The sequence below is a fragment of the Phyllobates terribilis genome, unplaced genomic scaffold (assembly GCF_046119375.1).
Source record: "Phyllobates terribilis strain yellow unplaced genomic scaffold, ASM4611937v1 Scaffold_4__5_contigs__length_816908805, whole genome shotgun sequence".
NCBI lineage: Eukaryota > Metazoa > Chordata > Amphibia > Anura > Dendrobatidae > Phyllobates > Phyllobates terribilis.
This window is the reverse complement of record NW_027362764.1, coordinates 805148919-805170567: the sequence shown is the minus strand read 5'-3', so window position 1 is coordinate 805170567 and position 21649 is coordinate 805148919. Positions and strand designations below refer to the sequence as shown.

General features: G+C 45.4%; 1 protein-coding gene across 3 annotated transcripts in view; it reads left to right on the top strand.

Moving 5' to 3' along the window:
* LOC141266121 (1-phosphatidylinositol 4,5-bisphosphate phosphodiesterase gamma-1-like) overlaps positions 1–21649 on the top strand; it is a 275329-nt gene that overhangs the window by 91773 nt on the left and 161907 nt on the right. For all 3 annotated transcript variants that reach the window (XM_073680078.1, XM_073680077.1, XM_073680079.1), the window contains 3 exons: positions 10607–10691; positions 11476–11556; positions 20021–20055. In XM_073680078.1, the coding sequence (XP_073536179.1) occupies positions 10607–10691; positions 11476–11556; positions 20021–20055 (201 nt within the window). The remainder of the gene's footprint in view (positions 1–10606; positions 10692–11475; positions 11557–20020; positions 20056–21649) is intronic.

Genomic DNA, 21649 nt, shown 5'->3' with positions numbered 1-21649 from the left:
TATTACTATATATATTACTGTATCACACTGAGGAGAAGAGCGGCCATATTAATATATATATTACTATATCACACTGAAGAGAAGGGTGGCCATATTACTATATATATTACTATATCACACTGAGGAGAAGAGCGGCCATATTACTATATATATTACTATATCACACTGAGGAGAAGGGCGGCCATATTAATATATATATTACTATATCACACTGAAGAGAAGGGTGGCCATATTACTATATATATTACTATATCACACTGAGGAGAAGAGCGGCCACATTGCTATATACAGTACAGACCAAAAGTTTGGACACACCTTCTCATTTAAAGATTTTTCTGTTTTTTCATGACTATGAAAATTGTACATTCACACTGAAGGCATCAAAACTATGAATTACCACATGTGGAATTATATACTTAACAAAAAAGTGTGAAACAACTGAAAATATGTCTTATACTCTAGGTTCTTCACAGTAGCCACCTTTTGCTTTGATGACTGCTTTGCACACTCTTGGCATTCTCTTGATGAGCTTCAACAGGTAGTCACCGGAAATGGTCTTCCAACAATCTTGAAGGAGTTCCCAGAGATGCTTAGCACTTGTTGGCCCTTTTTGTCTTCACTCTGCGGTCCAGCTCACCCCAAACCATCTCGATTGGGTTCAGGTCTGGTGACTGTGGAGGCCAGGTCATCTGGCGCAGCCCCCCATCACTCTCCTTCTTGGTCAAATAGCCCTTACACAGCCTGGAGGTTGTCTGGGGTCATTGTCCTGTTGAAAAATAAATGTTGGTCAAGCTAAAGCAAACCGGATGGAATAGCATGCCGCTGCAAGATGCTGTGGTAGCCATGCTGGTTCAGTATGCCTTCAATTTTGAATAAATCCCCAACAGTGTCACCAGCAAAGCCCCCCCACACCATCACACCTCCTCCTCCATGCTTCACTGTGGGAACCAGGTATGTAGAGTCCATCTGTTCACCATTTCTGCGTTGCAAAAAGACACGGTGGTTGGAACCAAAGATCTCATATTTGGACTCATCAGACCAAAGCACAGATTTCCACTGGTCTAATGTCCATTCCTTGTGTTCTTCAGCCCAAACAAGTCTCTTCTGCTTGTTGCCTGTCCTTAGCAGTGGTTTCCTAGCAGCTATTTTACCATGAAGGCCTGCTGCACAAAGTCTCCTCTTAACAGTTGTTGTAGAGATGTGTCTGCTGCTAGAACTCTGTGTGGCATTGACCTGGTGTCTAATCTGAGCTGCTGTTAACCTGCGATTTCTGAGGCTGGTGACTCAGATAAACTTATCCTCAGAAGCAGAGGTGACTCTTGGTCTTCCTTTCCTGGGGCGGTCCTCATGTGAGCCAGTTTCTTTGTAGCGCTTGATGGTTTTTGCAACTGCACTTGGGGACACTTTCAAAGTTTTCCCAATTTTTCTGACTGACTGACCTTCATTTCTTAAAGTAATGATGGCCACTCGTTTTTCTTTACTTAGCTGCTTTTTTCTTGCCATAATACAAATTCTAACAGTCTATTCAGTAGGACTATCATCTGTGTATCCACCTGACTTCTGCACAACACAACTGATGGTCCCAACCCCATTTATAAGGCAAGAAATCCCACTTATTAAACCTGACAGGGCACACCTGTGAAGTGAAGACCATTTCCGGTGACTACCTCTTGAAGCTCATCAAGAGAATGCCAAGAGTGTGCAAAGCAGTCATCAAAGCAAAAGGTGGCTACTTTGAAGAACCTAGAATATAAGACATATTTTCAGTTGTTTCACACTTTTTTGTTAAGTATATAATTCCACATGTGGTAATTCATAGTTTTGATGTCTTCAGTGTGAATGTACAATTTTCACAGTCATGAAAATACAGAAAAATCTTTAAATGAGAAGGTGTGTCCAAACTTTTGGTCTGTACTGTATATTACTAGATCATCACTGAGGAGAAGGGCGGCCATATTGCTATATATATATTACTATATCACACTGAGGAGAAGGGCGGCCATATTACTATATATATTACTATATCACACTGAGAAGAAGGGCGGCCATATTACTATATATATTACTATATCATCACTGAGGAGAAGGGCGGCCATATTACTATATATATTACTATATCACACTGAGAAGAAGGGTGGCCATATTACTATATATATTACTATATCACACTGAGGAGAAGGGCGGCCATATTACTATATATATTACTATATCACACTGAGAAGAAGGGCGGCCATATTACTATATATATTACTATATCATCACTGAGGAGAAGGGCGGCCATATTACTATATATATTACTATATCACACTGAGAAGAAGGGTGGCCATATTACTATATATATTACTATATCACACTGAGGAGAAGGGCGGCCATATTACTATATATATTACTGTATCACACTGAGGAGAAGGGCGGCCATATTACTATATATATTACTATATCACACTGAGGAGAAGAGCGGCCATATTACTATATATATTACTATATCACACTGAGGAGGAGGGCGGCCATATTACTATATATATTACTATATCATCACTGAGGAGAAGGGCGGCCATATTATTATATATATTACTAGATCATCACTGAGGAGAAGAGCGGCCATATTACTATATATATTACTATATCACAATGAGGAGAAGGGCAGCCATATTACTATATATATTACTATATCACACTGAGGATCAGGACAGCCATATTACTATATATATTACTATATCACACTGAGGAGGAGGGCGGCCATATTACTATATATATTACTATATCACACTGAGGAGGAGGGTGGCCATATTACTATATATATTACTATATCACACTGAGGAGAAGGGCGGCCATATTACTATATATATTACTATATCACACTGAGGAGAAGGGCGGCCATATTACTATATATATTACTATATCACACTGAGAAGAAGGGCGGCCATATTACTATATATATTACTATATCACACTGAGGAGAAGGGCGGCCATATTACTATATATATATATATATTACTATATCACACTGAGGAGAAGGGCGGACATATTACTATATATATATTACTGTATCACACTGAGGAGAAAGGCGGCCATATTACTATATATATATTACTATATCATCACTGAGGAGAAGGGCAGCCATATTACTATATATATATTACTATATCACACTGAGGAGAAAGGCGGCCATATTACTATATCACACTGAGGAGAAGGGCGGCCATATTACTATATATATTACTATATCACACTGAGGAGAAGGGCGGCCATATTACTATATATATTACTATATCACACTGAGGAGAAGGGCGGCCATATTACTATATATATTACTATATCACACTGAGGAGAAAGGCGGCCATATTACTATATCACACTGAGGAGAAGGGCGGCCATATTACTATATATATTACTATATCACACTGAGGAGAAGGCGGCCATATTACTATATATATTACTAGATCATCGCTGAGGAGAAGGGCGACCATAATACTATATATATTACTGTATCACACTGAGCAGAAGGGTGGCCATATTACTATATATATTACTATATCACACTGAGGAGAAGGGCGGCCATATTACTATATATATTACTATATCACACTGAGGAGAAGGGCAGACATATTACTATATATATTACTATATCATCACTGAGGAGAAGGGCGGCCATATTACTATATATATTACTGTATCACACTGAGGAGAAGGGTGTCAATATTACTATATATATATTACTATATCACACTGAGGAGAAGGGCGGCCATATTACTATATATATTACTGTATCACACTGAGGAGAAGAGCGGCCCTATTACTATATATATTACTATATCATCACTGAGGAGAAGGGCGGCCATATTACTATATGTATTACTATATCACACTGAGGAGAAGAGCGGCCACATTGCTATATATATTACTAGATCATCACTGAGGAGAAGAGCGGCCATATTACTATATATATTACTATATCACACTGAGGAGGAAGAGGGCGGCCATATTACTATATATATTACTATATCACACTGAGGAGGAGGGCGGCCATATTACTATATATATTACTATATCACACTGAGGAGAAGGGCGGCCATATTACTATATATATTACTATATCACACTGAGGAGAAGGGCGGCCATATTACTATATATATTACTATATCACACTGAGAAGAAGGGCGGCCATATTACTTTATATATTACTATATCACACTGAGGAGAAGGGCGGCCATATTACTATATATATATATATATTACTATATCACACTGAGGAGAAGGGCGGACATATTACTATATATATATTACTGTATCACACTGAGGAGAAAGGCGGCCATATTACTATATATATATTACTATATCATCACTGAGGAGAAGGGCGGCCATATTACTATATATATTACTATATCACACTGAGGAGAAAGGCGGCCATATTACTATATATATATTACTATATCACACTGAGGAGAAGGGCGGCCATATTACTATATATATTACTATATCACACTGAGGAGAAGGGCGGCCATATTACTATATATATTACTAGATCATCGCTGAGGAGAAGGGCGACCATAATACTATATATATCACTGTATCACACTGAGGAGAAGGGTGGCCATATTACTATATATATTACTATATCACACTGAGGAGAAGGGCGGCCATATTACTATATATATTACTATATCACACTGAGGAGAAGGGCAGACATATTACTATATATATTACTATATCATCACTGAGGAGAAGGGCGGCCATATTACTATATATATTACTGTATCACACTGAGGAGAAGGGTGTCCATATTACTATATATATTACTGTATCACACTGAGGAGAAGAGCGGCCCTATTACTATATATATTACTATATCATCACTGAGGAGAAGGGCGGCCATATTACTATATGTATTACTATATCACACTGAGGAGAAGAGCGGCCACATTGCTATATATATTACTAGATCATCACTGAGGAGAAGAGCGGCCATATTACTATATATATTACTATATCACACTGAGGAGGAGGGCGGCCATATTACTATATATATTACTATATCACACTGAGGAGGAGGGCGGCCATATTACTATATATATTACTATATCACACTGAGGAGGAGGGCGGCCATATTACTATATATATTACTATATCACACTGAGGAGAAGGGCGGCCATATTACTATATATATTACTATATCACAATGAGGAGAAGGGCGGCCATATTAGTATATATATTACTATATCACACTGAGAAGAAGGACGGCCTTTTTACTATATATATTACTATATCTCACTGAGGAGAAGGGCGGCCATATTACTATATATATATATTACTATATCACACTGAGGAGAAGGGTGGCCATAGTACTATATATATATTACTGTATCACACTGAGGAGAAAGGCGGCCATATTACTATTTATATATTAGTATATCATCACTGAGGAGAAGGGTGGCCATATTACTATATATATTACTATATCACACTGAGGAGAAGCGCGGCCATATTACTATATATATATTACTATATCACACTGAGGAGAAGGGCGGCCATATTACTATATATATTACTATATCACACTGAAGAGAAGGGCGGCCATATTACTATATATATTACTAGATCATCACTGAGGAGAAGGGCGACCATATTACTATATATATTACTGTATCACACTGAGGAGAAGGGTGGCCATATTACTATATATATTACTATATCATCACTGAGGAGAAGGGCGGCCATATTACTATATATATTACTATATCACACTGAGGAGAAGGGCGGCCATATTACTATATATATTACTATATCACACTGAGGAGAAGGGCGGCCATATTACTATATATATTACTATAACACCACTGAGGAGGAGGGCGGCTATATTACTATATATATATTATTATATCATCACTAAGGAGAAGGGCGGCCATATTACTATATATATTACTGTATCACACTGAGGAGGGGGCGGCCATATTACTATATATATTACTATATCACACTGAGGAGAAGGGCAGCCATATTACTATATATATTACTATAACACCACTGAGGAGGAGGGCGGCCATATTACTATATATATTACTATATCACACTGAGGAGAAGGGCGGCCATATTACTATATATATTACTATAACACCACTGAGGAGGAGGGCGGCCATATTACTATATATATTACTAGATCATCACTGAGGAGAAGGGCGACCATATTACTATATATATTACTGTATCACACTGAGGAGAAGGGTGGCCATATTACTATATATATTTCTATATCACACTGAGGAGAAGGGCAGACATATTACTATATATATTACTATATCATCACTGAGGAGAAGGGTGGCCATATTACTATATATATTACTATATCTTCACTGAGCAGAAGGGTGGCCATATTACTATATATATTACTATATCTTCACTGAGGAGAAGGGTGGCCATATTACTATATATATTACTATATCACACTGAGGAGAAGGACAGCCATATTACTATATATATTACTATATCATACTGAGGAGAAGGGCGGCCATATTACTATATCACACTGAGGAGAAGGGTGACCATATTACTATATATAATACTATATCATCACTGAGGAGAAGGGTGGCCATATTACTTTATATATTACTATATCACACTGAGGAGAAGGGCGGCCATATTTCTATATATATTACTATATCACACTGAGGAGAAGGGCGGCCATATTACTATATATATTACTATATCACACTGAGGAGAAGGGCGGCCATATTACTATATATATTACTATATCACACTGAGGAGAAGGGCGGCCATATTACTATATATATTACTAAAACACCACTGAGGAGGAGGGCGGCCATATTACTATATATATTACTATATCATCACTGAGGAGAAGGGCGGCCATATTACTATATATATTACTGTATCACACTGAGGAGGAGGGCGGCCATATTACTATATATATTACTGTATCACACTGAGGAGGAGGGCGGCCATATTACTATATATATTACTGTATCACACTGAGGAGAAGGGCGGCCATATTACTATATATATTACTATATCACACTGAGGAGGAGGGCGGCCATATTACTATATATATTACTATAACACCACTGAGGAGGAGGGCGGCCATATTACTATATATATTATTATATCATCACTAAGGAGAAGGGCGGCCATATTACTATATATATTACTGTATCACACTGAGGAGGAGGGCGGCCATATTACTATATATATTACTATATCACACTGAGGAGGCGGGCGGCCATATTACTATATATATTACTATATCACACTGAGGAGAAGGGTGGCCATATTACTATATCTATTACTGTATCACACTGAGGAGAAGGGCGGCCATATTACTATATATATTACTATATCACACTGAGGAGAAGGGTGGCCATATTACTATATATATTACTATATCACACTGAGGCGAAGGGCGGCCATATTACTATATATATTACTGTATCACACTGAGAAGGGCGGCCATATTACTATATATATTACTATATCACACTGAGGAGAAGGGCGGCCATATTACTATATATATTACTATATCACACTGAGGAGAAGGGCGGCCATATTACTATATATATTACTAGATCATCACTGAGGAGAAGGGCGGCCATATTACTATATATATTACTATAACACCACTGAGGAGGAGGGCCTCCATATTACTATATATATTACTATATCACACTGAGGAGAAGGGCGGCCATATTACTATATATATTACTATAACACCAGTGAGGAGGAGGGCGGCCATATTACTATATATATTACTAGATCATCACTGGGGAGAAGGGCGACCATATTACTATATATATTACTGTATCAAACTGAGGAGAAGGGTGGCCATATTACTATATATATTACTATATCACACTGAGGAGAAGGGCAGACATATTACTATATATATTACTATATCATCACTGAGGAGAAGGGCAGCCATATTACTATATATATTACTGTATCACACTGAGGAGAAGGGTGGCCATATTACTATATATATTACTATATCTTCACTGAGGAGAAGGGTGGCCATATTACTATATATATTACTATATCACACTGAGGAGAAGGGCAGCCATATTACTATATATATTACTATATCATACTGAGGAGAAGGGCGGCCATATTACTATATCACACTGAGGAGAAGGGTGACCATATTACTATATATAATACTATATCATCACTGAGGAGAAGGGTGGCCATATTACTATATATATTACTATATCACACTGAGGAGAAGGGCGGCCATATTACTATATATATTACTATATCACACTGAGGAGAAGGGCGGCCATATTCCTATATATATTACTATATCACACTGAGGAGAAGGGCGGCCATATTACTATATATATTACTATAACACCACTGAGGAGGAGGGCGGCCATATTACTATATACATTATTATATCATCACTAAGGAGAAGGGCGGCCATATTACTATATATATTACTGTATCACACTGAGGAGGAGGGCGGCCATATTACTATATATATTACTATATCACACTGAGGAGAAGGGCGGCCATATTACTATATATATTACTATATCACACTGAGAAGGGCGGCCATATTACTATATATATTACTATATCACACTGAGGAGAAGGGCGGCCATATTACTATATATATTACTATATCACACTGAGGAGAAGGGCGGCCATATTACTATATATATTACTAGATCATCACTGAGGAGAAGGGCGGCCATATTACTATATATATTACTATAACACCACTGAGGAGGAGGGCCTCCATATTACTATATATATTACTATATCACACTGAGGAGAAGGGCGGCCATATTACTATATATATTACTATAACACCAGTGAGGAGGAGGGCAGCCATATTACTATATATATTACTAGATCATCACTGGGGAGAAGGGCGACCATATTACTATATATATTACTGTATCAAACTGAGGAGAAGGGTGGCCATATTACTATATATATTACTATATCACACTGAGGAGAAGGGCAGACATATTACTATATATATTACTATATCATCACTGAGGAGAAGGGCGGCCATATTACTATATATATTACTGTATCACACTGAGGAGAAGGGTGGCCATATTACTATATATATTACTATATCTTCACTGAGTAGAAGGGTGGCCATATTACTATATATATTACTATATCACACTGAGGAGAAGGGCAGCCATATTACTATATATATATTACTATATCATACTGAGGAGAAGGGCGGCCATATTACTATATCACACTGAGGAGAAGGGTGACCATATTACTATATATAATACTATATCATCACTGAGGAGAAGGGTGGCCATATTACTATATATATTACTATATCACACTGAGGAGAAGGGCGGCCATATTACTATATATATTACTATATCACACTGAGGAGAAGGGCGGCCATATTACTATATAAATTACTATATCACACTGAGGAGAAGGGCGGCCATATTACTATATATATTACTATAACACCACTGAGGAGGAGGGCGGCCATATTACTATATACATTATTATATCATCACTAAGGAGAAGGGCGGCCATATTACTATATATATTACTATATCACACTGAGGAGAAGGGCGGCCATATTACTATATATATTACTATAACACCACTGAGGAGGAGGGCGGCCATATTACTATATACATTATTATATCATCACTAAGGAGAAGGGCGGCCATATTACTATATATATTACTGTATCACACTGAGGAGTAGGGCGGCCATATTACTATATATATTACTATATCACACTGAGGAGGAGGGCGGCCATATTACTATATATATTACTATATCACACTGAGGAGGAGGGCGGCCATATTACTATATATATTACTATATCACACTGAGGAGAAGGGCAGCCATATTACTATATATATTACTATATCACACTGAGGAGGAGGGCGGCCATATAACTATATATATTACTATATCACACTGAGGAGGAGGGCGGCCATATTACTATATCACAGTGTAGAGGAGTACAGATCAGTCTGTACGAGGACAAAGGAATCAGAATGATCCCCGAGGAGTCTGGCGGGGATAGAGAGGTCTATATGAAAATATGGGGGTCTGTAAGAGAACAGAGGGGTCTGCAGGATGACGCCTCTATGCCGTAGTGCAGGCAGACAACTGTATAGGACATCGCTGTCTTGGCATATAGCGCGGCTCACGTCCGTACACTGCATGCTCGGACCCCGGTCTGCTGTGAGACCACCGCTGTCAGCCTGCACAGGTGCACAGTGTTGTGTTCACTCTCCGTTCTCCATTGAACTACAGACATCACTTGCACTTGGCCTCAGCAGGAGAGGCCGGATGGTGGACACAACGTGACGTGCTTAGAAGAAAATAGGAAAACAAGTGATCAGGAAATGTATGGAAGCCCGAAATAGAAGCTCTCCGCATTTCTCGAAATACATTTTTTTACATAGGAACAATTTATTCTCATGGTAAAACCCTTAAAGTGAAGTGCCTCCTTATTATTCTTATAAGAAGCAATTTATAGGTAGGTCCCAATTAAGATTTCCTGACCAGAAGAACAGATTTGCCTTAATCATATATGATTGTATTTGAATGAGTGACAATCAGCCCTAACAATCCCTTTGTCGTTCCTTTGTAGCGTCTCCTTGAAGGATCTGAAGGCGCTGCTTCCCCAAGTCAACTACCGAGTGCCTAATATGAGGTTTTTGCGCGATAAATTACAGGTAACAACATAATGAGAAATGGTACTGTGCAGGGTATACAGTGATTCGAAAAAGTCTTCATACCCCATGAACTTTTCCACATTTTTTTCACATTACACCCACAAACTAAAATTTATTTTATTGGGATTTTATATAATACAATACAAAATAGCAAGTATGTGTGACGTGTAAAGAAAATGATACAGGGATTTCTAATTATTTTAAAAATATACATCTGAGAATTGTTCTGTGCATTAATATTCAGCCCCCTGTTGTCTGATGCTCCTAAATAAAATCCTGAGCGACCAATCGCCTCCAGGATTCACATAATTAGTACATTGCGTCCACCTGGGTGTGATGCTTCTCAGTATAACTAAAGCTGTTCTGTGAAGGCCTCAGAGGTTTGTGTGAGAACATCAGGGATCAAACAGCATCATGAAAACCAAGGAGCACACCAGACTGGTCAGGGATAAAGATGAAAACCAAGAAGCTCACCAGACAGGTCAGGGATAAAGCTGTGGAGAAGAGTAAAGCAGGGTTAGGTTATAAAAACTAGCCCAAGCTCTGAACATCTCACGGAGCACTGTGCTATCCATCATCCAAAAATGGAAGGAGTATGGCACAACTGCAAACCTCCCAAGACATGGCCGTCCACCTAACCTGACATCCCAGCGAGGAGATCACTAACTAGAGAAGCAGCCAAGAGACCCATGGTCACGGAGGAGCTGCTGCTCCGGTCCTTCCTGTCCTGTAGACATGATGATATGTAGTACTAACCCTTCATCTCTCACCCCTTTTCCCTCAGGAGATCGAGGCCCGGAGCGAGCTCAGCTTCACGCACTTTATCCTTTTCTACAAGAACCTGATGTTTGACGCTCAGAAGTCAGTAAGTGTCTGCTGGATTAGGATGCAGCGGAGCTCGCGCTTGTCCGTCGCCCGGATAACGACGCTGAATGCTAATTCACGACCATTGACAATTAGTTATTGTGCTGCTGCCAGCGTCAGGGCGACTGTTTATTGGTGCGTGGGAGCGAGAGTTGGCGCCCCGCCATCACACACAGATGGCAGATACGGGAGAGCTCCGACAGTCTGCTACTCCGGCATCCAGTAATAACATTGTGGTATATTCTGAGGGTGCACATATGTATGAATAACCTGTAGACAGCTAATCCTTGTGAGTTCAATACAGTGATGACCCCGCTAGACCATCGTCCAGACTCCAGACTGATACTTTTTACCTGCACTGATACATTGTAACGACCGCTGTGTTTAGCCCATATAGACTGAAACTGACAGGCGGCAGACGTCTCAGAGCATTGTGTATTAGTGTCAGAATTCCTATTGAACCAAAGGGAAAAATACAGAAGTGTACACAGTATACTGGAGGCCTATATATAAAAGAGGCCACGGGAAGTCCAGGGGAGGCTGGGCCGACCCCACCTCCGTCCGGCCCCACAACTGTCAAGTGGCAAGCCACAATCACACTCACCACCATTTCTGAACACAGAAAGTTCACAAATTGGCATGGGACCAATATCCGAGCCTGGGGGGCTGCAGAGGCTGCAAGGGCCTGTGGGATAGGAGGGGCCTGTGAGATAGGAGGGGCCTGTGAGATAGGAGGGGCCTGTGGGATAGGAGGGGCCTGTGAGATAGGAGGGGCCTGTGGGATAGGAGAGGCCTGTGGGATAGCAGGGGCCTGTGGGATAGCAGGGGCCTGTGGGATAGGAGAGGCCTGTGGGATAGGAGGGGCCTGTGGGATAGGAGGAGCCTGTGGGATAGGAGGAGCCTGTGGGATAGGAGGGGCCTGTGGGATAGGAGGAGCCTGTGGGATAGGAGGGGCCTGTGGGATAGGAGGGGCCTGTGGGATAGGAGGAGCCTGTGGGATAGGAGGGGCCTGTGGGATAGCAGGGGCCTGTGGGATAGGAGGGGCCTGTGGGATAGGAGGGGCCTGTGGGATAGGAGGGGCCTGTGGGATAGGAGGAGCCTGTGGGATAAGAGGAGCCTGTGGGATAGCAGGGGCTTGTGGGATAGGAGGAGCCTGTGGGATAGGAGGGTCCTGTGGGATAGCAGGGGCCTGTGGGATAGGAGGGGCCTGTGGGATAGGAGGAGCCTGTGGGATAGGAGGGGCCTGTGGGATAGGAGGGTCCTGTGGGATAGGAGGGTCCTGTGGGATAGCAGGAGCTTGTGGGATAGCAGGGGCCTGTGGGATAGGAGGAGCCTGTGGGATAAGAGGGGCCTGTGGGATAGGAGGGTCCTGTGGGATAGGAGGAGCCTGTGGGATAAGAGGAGCCTGTGGGATAGCAGGGGCTTGTGGGATAGGAGAGGCCTCTGGGATAGGAGGGTCCTGTGGGATAGGAGGGGCCTGTGGTATAGGAGGAGCCTGTGGGATAGGAGGAGCCTGTGGGATAGGAGGGGCCTGTGGGATAGGAGGGTCCTGTGGGATAGGAGGGGCCTGTGGTATAGGAGGAGCCTGTGGGATAGGAGGAGCCTGTGGGATAGGAGGGGCCTGTGGGATAAAAGGGGCCTGTGGGATAGGAGGAGCCTGTGGGATAGCAGGGGCCTGTGGGATAGGAGGGGCCTGTGGGATAAAAGGGGCCTGTGGGATAGGAGGGGCCTGTGGGATAGGAGGGGCCTGTGGGATAGGAGGGTCCTGTGGGATAGCAGGGTCCTGTGGAATAGCAGGGTCCTGTGGGATAGCAGGGGCCTGTGGGATAGGAGGGGCCTGTGGGATAGGAGGAGCCTGTGGGATAGGAGGGGCCTGTGGGATAGGAGGGGACTGTGGGATAAAAGGGGCCTGTGGGATAGGAGGAGCCTGTGGGATAGCAGGGGCCTGTGGGATAGGAGAGGCCTGTGGGATAGGAGGGGCCAATGGGATGGGTTTATACAGAGAAGTTTGTGTGATGGGAGGGGTCTATGTGATGGGAGGGGTTTATACAGAAAAGTCTGTGTGGTGGGAGAAGTCTGTATGATGGGAGGGGTCTGTGGTGTGAGGGGCCTGTATGATGGGAGACGTCTGTGGGGTGAGGGATCTATATGATGGGAGGGGTCTGTATGATGGGAGGGATCTGTGGTGTGAGGGATCTATATGATGGGAGGGGTCTGTATGATGGGAGACGTCTGTGGGGTGAGGGATCTATATGATGGGAGGGGTCTGTATGATGGGAGACGTCTGTGGGGTGAGGGATCTATATGATGGGAGGGGTCTGTATGATGGGAGACGTCTGTGGGGTGAGGGATCTATATGATGGGAAACGTCTGTGGTGTGAGGGATCTATATGATGGGAGGGGTCTGTATGATGGGAGGGCTCTGGTGTGAGGGGTCTATATGATGGGAGGGGTCTGTATGATGGGAGGGGTCTGTGGTGTGAGGGGTTTATATGATGGGAGGGGTCTGTATGATGGGAGATGTCTGTGGGGTGAGGGATCTATATGATGGGAGGGGTCTGTATGATGAGAGACGTCTGTGGGGTGAGGGATCTATATGATGGGAGGGATCTATATGATGGGAGGGATCTATATGATGGGAGGGGTCTATATGATGAGAGACGTCTGTGGGGTGAGAGATCTATTTGATGGGAGGGGTCTGTATAATGGGAGATGTCTGTGGTGTGAGGGGTCTATATGATGGGAGACGTCTGTGGTGTGAGGGGTCTATATGATGGGAGGGGTCTGTATGATGGGAGATGTCTGTGGTGTGAGGGATCTATATGATGGGAGGGGTCTGTATGATGGGAGACATCTGTGGTGTGAGGGATCTATGTGATGGGAGGGGTCTGTATGATGGGAGATGTCTGTGGTGTGAGGGATCTATATGATGGGAGGGGTCTGTATGATGGGAGACGTCTGTGGTGTGAGGGATCTATATGATGGGAGGGGTCTGTATGATGGGAGTCGTCTGGGGTGAGGGATCTATATGATGGGAGGGGTCTGTATGATGGGAGTCGTCTGGGGTGAGGGATCTATATGATGGGAGGGGTCTGTATGATGGGAGATGTCTGTGGTGTGAGGGGTCTATATGATGGGAGACGTCTGTGGTGTGAGGGATCTATATGATGGGAGGGGTCTGTATGATGGGAGGGCTCTGTGGTGTGAGGGGTCTATATGATGGGAGGGGTCTGTATGATGGGAGGGGTCTGTGGTGTGAGGTGTCTATATGATGGGAGGGGTCTGTATGATGGGAGACGTCTGTGGTGTGAGGGATCTATATGATGGGAGGGGTCTGTATGATGGGAGGGGTCTGTATGATGGGAGGGGTCTGGTGTGAGGGGTCTATATGATGGGAGGGGTCTGTGGTGTGAGGGATCTGTATGATGGGAGGGGTCTGTATGATGGGAGGGGTCTGTGGTGTGAGGGGTCTATATGATGGGAGGGGTCTGTATGATGGGAGGGGTCTGTGGGGTGAGGGATCTATATGATGGGAGGGGTCTGTATGATGGGAGAAGTCTGTGGTGTGAGGGATCTATATGATGGGAGGGGTCTGTATGATGGGAGGGGTCTGTATGATGGGAGGGGTCTGGTGTGAGGGGTCTATATGATGGGAGGGGTCTGTGGTGTGAGGGATCTGTATGATGGGAGGGGTCTGTATGATGGGAGGGGTCTGTGGTGTGAGGGGTCTATATGATGGGAGGGGTCTGAATGATGGGAGAAGTCTGTGGGGTGAGGGATCTATATGATGGGAGGGGTCTGGTGTGAGGGGTCTATATGATGGGAGGGGTCTGTGGTGTGAGGGATCTGTATGATGGGAGGGGTCTGTATGATGGGAGGGGTCTGTGGTGTGAGGGGTCTATATGATGGGAGGGGTCTGTATGATGGGAGGGGTCTGTGGGGTGAGGGATCTATATGATGGGAGGGGTCTGTATGATGGGAGAAGTCTGTGGTGTGAGGGATCTATATGATGGGAGGGGTCTGTATGATGGGAGGGGTCTGGTGTGAGGGGTCTATATGATGGGAGGGGTCTGTGGTGTGAGGGATCTGTATGATGGGAGGGGTCTGTATGATGGGAGGGGTCTGTGGTGTGAGGGGTCTATATGATGGGAGGGGTCTGAATGATGGGAGAAGTCTGTGGGGTGAGGGATCTATATGATGGGAGGGGTCTGGTGTGAGGGGTCTATATGATGGGAGGGGTCTGTGGTGTGAGGGGTCTATATGATGGGAGGGGTCTGTATGATGGGAGATGTCTGTGGTGTGAGGGATCTATATGATGGGAGGGGTCTGTATGATGGGAGACATCTGTGGTGTGAGGGATCTATATGATGGGAGGGGTCTGTATGATGGGAGACGTCTGTAGGGTGAGGGATCTATATGATGGGAGGGGTCTGTGGTGTGAGGGGTCTATATGATGGGAGCGGTCTGTGGTGTGAGGGGTCTATATGATGGGAGGGGTTTGTATGATGGGAGATGTCTGTGGTGTGAGGGATCTATATGATGGGAGGGGTCTGTATGATGGGAGACGTCTGTGGGGTGAGGGATCTATATGATGGGAGACGTCTGTGGTGTGAGGGGTCTATATGATGGGAGGGGTCTGTATGATGGGAGACGTCTGTGGTGTGAGGGATCTATATGATGGGAGACGTCTGTGGTGTGAGGGGTCTATATGATGGGAGGGGTCTGTGGTGTGAGGGTCTATATGATGTGAGGGGTCTGTATGATGGGAGATGTCTGTGGTGTGAGGGATCTATATGATGGGAGGGGTCTGTATGATGGGAGACGTCTGTGGGGTGAGAGATCTATATGATGGGAGGGGTCTGTATGATGGGAGACGTCTGTGGTGTGAGGGATCTATATGATGGGAGACGTCTGTGGTGTGAGGGGTCTATATGATGGGAGGGGTCTGTGGTGTGAGGGTCTATATGATGGGAGGGGTCTGTATGATGGGAGATGTCTGTGGTGTGAGGGATCTATATGATGGGAGGGGTCTGTATGATGGGAGACGTCTGTGGGGTGAGGGATCTATATGATGGGAGGGGTCTGTATGATGGGAGACGTCTGTGGGGTGAGGGATCTATATGATGGGAGGGGTCTGTATGATGGGAGACGTCTGTGGTGTGAGGGATCTATATGATGGGAGGGGTCTGTATGATGGGAGACGTCTGTGGGGTGAGGGATCTATATGATGGGAGACGTCTGTGGTGTGAGGGGTCTATATGATGGGAGGGGTCTGTGGTGTGAGGGTCTATATGATGGGAGGGGTCTGTATGATGGGAGATGTCTGTGGTGTGAGGGATCTATATGATGGGAGGGGTCTGTATGATGGGAGACGTCTGTGGGGTGAGGGATCTATATGATGGGAGGGGTCTGTATGATGGGAGACGTCTGTGGGGTGAGGGATCTATATGATGGGAGGGGTCTGTATGATGGGAGACGTCTGTGGTGTGAGGGATCTATATGATGGGAGGGGTCTGTATGATGGGAGACGTCTGTGGGGTGAGGGATCTATATGATGGGAGAGGTCTGTGGTGTGAGGGGTCTATATGATGGGAGGGGTCTGTGGTGTGAGGGTCTATATGATGGGAGGGGTCTGTATGATGGGAGATGTCTGTGGGGTGAGGGATCTATATGATGGGAGGGGTCTGTATGATGGGAGGGGTCTGTATGATGGGAGGGGTCTGTGGGGTGAGGGATCTATATGATGGGAGGGGTCTGTATGATGGGAGGGGTCTGTGGTGTGAGGAATCTATATGATGGGAGGGGTCTGTATGATGGGAGGGGTCTGTGGGGTGAGGGATCTATATGATGGGAGGGGTCTGTATGATGGGAGACGTCTGGGGTGAGGGATCTATATGATGGGAGGGGTCTGTATGATGGGAGACGTCTGTGGAGTGAGGGATCTATATGATGGGAGGGGTCTGTATGATGGGAGACGTCTGTGGGGTGAGGGATCTATATGATCGGAGACGTCTGGGGTGAGGGATCTATATGATGGGAGTGGTCTGTATGATGGGAGGGGTCTGTGGGGTGAGGGATCTATATGATGGGAGGGGTCTGTATGATGGGAGGGGTCTGTGGGGTGAGGAATCTATATGATGGGAGGGGTCTGTATGATGGGAGGGGTCTGTGGGGTGAGGGATCTATATGATGGGAGGGGTCTGTATGATGGGAGACGTCTGGGGTGAGGGATCTATATGATGGGAGGGGTCTGTATGATGGGAGACCTCTGTGGGGTGAGGGATCTATATGATGGGAGGGGTCTGTATGATGGGAGACGTCTGTGGTGTGAGGGATCTATATGATGGGAGGGGTCTGTATGATGGGAGACATCTGTGGTGTGAGGGATCTATGTGATGGGAGGGGTCTGTATGATGGGAGATGTCTGTGGGGTGAGGGATCTATATGATGGGAGGGGTCTGTATGATGGGAGACGTCTGGGGTGAGGGATCTATATGATGGGAGGGGTCTGTATGATGGGAGACCTCTGTGGGGTGAGGGATCTATATGATGGGAGGGGTCTGTATGATGGGAGGGGTCTGTGGGGTGAGGGATCTATATGATGGGAGTGGTCTGTATGATGGGAGATGTCTGTGGGGTGAGGGATCTATATGATGGGAGGGGTCTGTATGATGGGAGACGTCTGTGGGGTGAGGGATATATATGATGGGAGGGGTCTGTATGATGGGAGACGTCTGGGGTGAGGGATCTATATGATGGGAGGGGTCTGTATGATGGGAGACGTCTGTGGGGTGAGGGATCTATATGATGGGAGGGGTCTGTATGATGGGAGACGTCTGGGGTGAGGGATCTATATGATGGGAGGGGTCTGTATGATGGGAGACGTCTGTGGTGTGAGGGATCTATATGATGGGAGGGGTCTGTATGATGGGAGACATCTGTGGTGTGAGGGATCTATATGATGGGAGGGGTCTGTATGATGGGAGACGTCTGTGGTGTGAGGGGTCTATATGATGGGAGGGATCTGTATGATGGGAGACGTCTGTGGGGTGAGGGGTCTATATGATGGGAGGGGTCTCTATGATGGGAGACATCTGTGGGGTGAGGGATCTATATGATGGGAGGGGTCTGTATGATGGGAGACGTCTGTGGGGTGAGGGATCTATATGATGGGAGGGGTCTGTATGATGGGAGACGTCTGTGGGGTGAGGGATCTATATGATGGGAGGGGTCTGTATGATGGGAGACGTCTGTGGGGTGAGGGATCTATATGATGGGAGGAGTCTGTATGATGGGAGACGTCTGTGGGGTGAGGGATCTATATGATGGGAGGGGTCTGTATGATGGGAGACGTCTGTGGGGTGAGGGATCTATATGATGGGAGGGGTCTGTATGATGGGAGACGTCTGTGGGGTGAGGGATCTATATGATGGGAGGGGTCTGTATGATGGGAGACGTCTGTGGGGTGAGGGATCTATATGATGGGAGGGGTCTGTATGATGGGAGATGTCTGTGGTGTGAGGGATCTATATGATGGGAGGGGTCTGTATGATGGGAGACGTCTGTGGGGTGAGGGATCTATATGATGGGAGGGGTCTGTATGATGGGAGACGTCTGTAGGGTGAGGGATCTATATGATGGGAGGGGTCTGTGGGGTGAGGGATCTATATGATGGGAGGGGTCTGTATGATGGGAGACGTCTGGGGTGAGGGATCTATATGATGGGAGTGGTCTGTATGATGGGAGACGTCTGTGGGGTGAGGGATCTATATGATGGGAGGGGTCTGTATGATGGGAGACGTCTGGGGTGAGGGGTCTATATGATGGGAGGGGTCTGTATGATGGGAGACTTTTGTGGTGTGAGGGATCTATATGATGGGAGGGGTCTGTATGATGGGAGACTTTTGTGGTGTGAGGGATCTATATGATGGGAGGGGTCTGTATGATGGGAGACATCTGTGGTGTGAGGGATCTATATGATGGGAGGGGTCTGTATGATGGGAGACTTTTGTGGTGTGAGGGATCTATATGATGGGAGGGGTCTGTATGATGGGAGACTTTTGTGGTGTGAGGGATCTATATGATGGGAGGGGTCTGTATGATGGGAGACTTTTGTGGTGTGAGGGATCTATATGATGGGAGGGGTCTGTATTATTGGAGGTGTTTGTGTAGTGGGAGAAGTCTGTGTGGTGTTTTGGGATGGATTGGAGGGTCCTCTCTGGCAGGTGGTGTATGAGTGATGGGAGGAGTTTAGATGGTGATTGGACTCTATGTAATTAGAGAAAAGTATGCGGTGGGAGAAATCTGTGTTATGGGAGGGGTCTCGGTGATAGGAAGGAGTCTGATGAGTGCAGTCTGGATTTTGGGAGGCGTCTGGGTGGTGGGGGTAGTCTGGGTGATGGGAGATGTCTGTACGTTGGGTAAACTGTAAAGATGACATTTCTATTCCTTTCCTCTGATTGCAGATCATTGAGCAGCTGGAGTTATCGTTCCCTTTACGGTGAGTCAGAGATCTGCTCCTGCTGCGCGTAGTAATGACACCATGACGTCTGCACCGTGTAATGCTGGGAGGCGGAAAGACCCTGATACACAAAGTGACGCTCAGTACAGCAAATGACGGCGGCTCAGACTCGCCTGTGCTCGTACCGGCAGCTGTAGCGTCAGGCTGTAGTGTTACCAGAAGGAATGATGAACTGCTGAGCAGAGGAGTAAGAATGAGGCAGGGTTGTCTGATCAGGGGTCCCCAACCAGTGACTCCTGAGCGCCTCCTGTGCAGCTCACGGTGGTCTGCTCAGGTGAGTGCCACTCTCTTCGGTACCCCTCTAGGCTTCATCCCCAGTCACTAACAGCTCGGTGTTATGTTAATTTGGTGGTGGAACCAGTGGTGCAGCCACTTCTCCAAAGTGTCCCAGAAGCAGTTTTCCAGCACGACACAGTCAGGCCACATGTTTCTCATGCTGCTGTGAGCCGCCTGCGGGGCCTGAAACTGCTCCCGTGGCTGCAGCACCTCCGGACTTGTCTCCCGTGGCTGCAGCACCTCCGGACTTGTCTCCCGTGGCTGCAGCACCTCCGGACTTGTCTCCCGTGGCTGCAGCTCCTCCGGACTTGTCTCCCGTGGCTGCAGCTCCTCCGGACTTGTCTCCCGTGGCTGCAGCACCTCCGGACTTGTTTCCATCGAACACATTAGGGACGTCATTGGTCGGTGATTACACAGGATCTGTCTGTCAGCAGCGGATCCTGATGATTTGTACATTCAGCAGCAGAACCTTCCTCAGACGACCATTAATGACCTCAGTGACAACAGCCGAGGCTGGAGGTGCCAGGATTTCTGCACGAGGCACAGACTCCAGACTGGAGACCTCCAGAGGTTTGGAAAATGTTATTTTCATTTTTCCATCATTTTCAGATCAGTGACGTTTCCATCTTGTGATCTCCATAACCCAATGACTTTGCCTTCTTGGTATCACAAAGTCCATGTTGAGCAGTGTATAAAGGGACACTCAGGGCATAAGTACTTTGTAAAGAGGAATTATAACTCTCAAGGAGTCACACAAGGGGCCTCTACTATTTCTTCTCATTCAGTGTGGCTCACGAACATCTTTCAGAGTTGAATGAGGCTCTTTAGATCAGGGGTCCCCAACCTTTCTTACCTTGAGTATTCACATGATAGGTGATAAAGTTCTGACCACTTTGGGTTCTCGTCAATGGAATACTCACGATCTCCATAAGTGATTACTTGTTACTTTGCACCAACCGCAATAAGGTGATCAATTAAAAAAGCAAACAATGTGGGTCAACAGTTTACAATCCATAAAATATATGCAATGGACTTATCATTCTAGTGAGGAATATGCAGTACACAGACCATTCTAGTGAGGAATATGCAGTACACAGAGCATCCTAGTGAGGAATATTCAGTACACAGAGCATTCTAGTGAGGAATATGCAGTACACAGAGCATTCTAGTAAGGAATATTCAGTACACTAAGCATTCTAGTGAGGAATATGCAGTACACAGAGCATTCTAGTGAGGAATATGCAGTACACTAAGCATTCTAGTGAGGAATATGCAGTACACAGAGCATTCTAGTGAG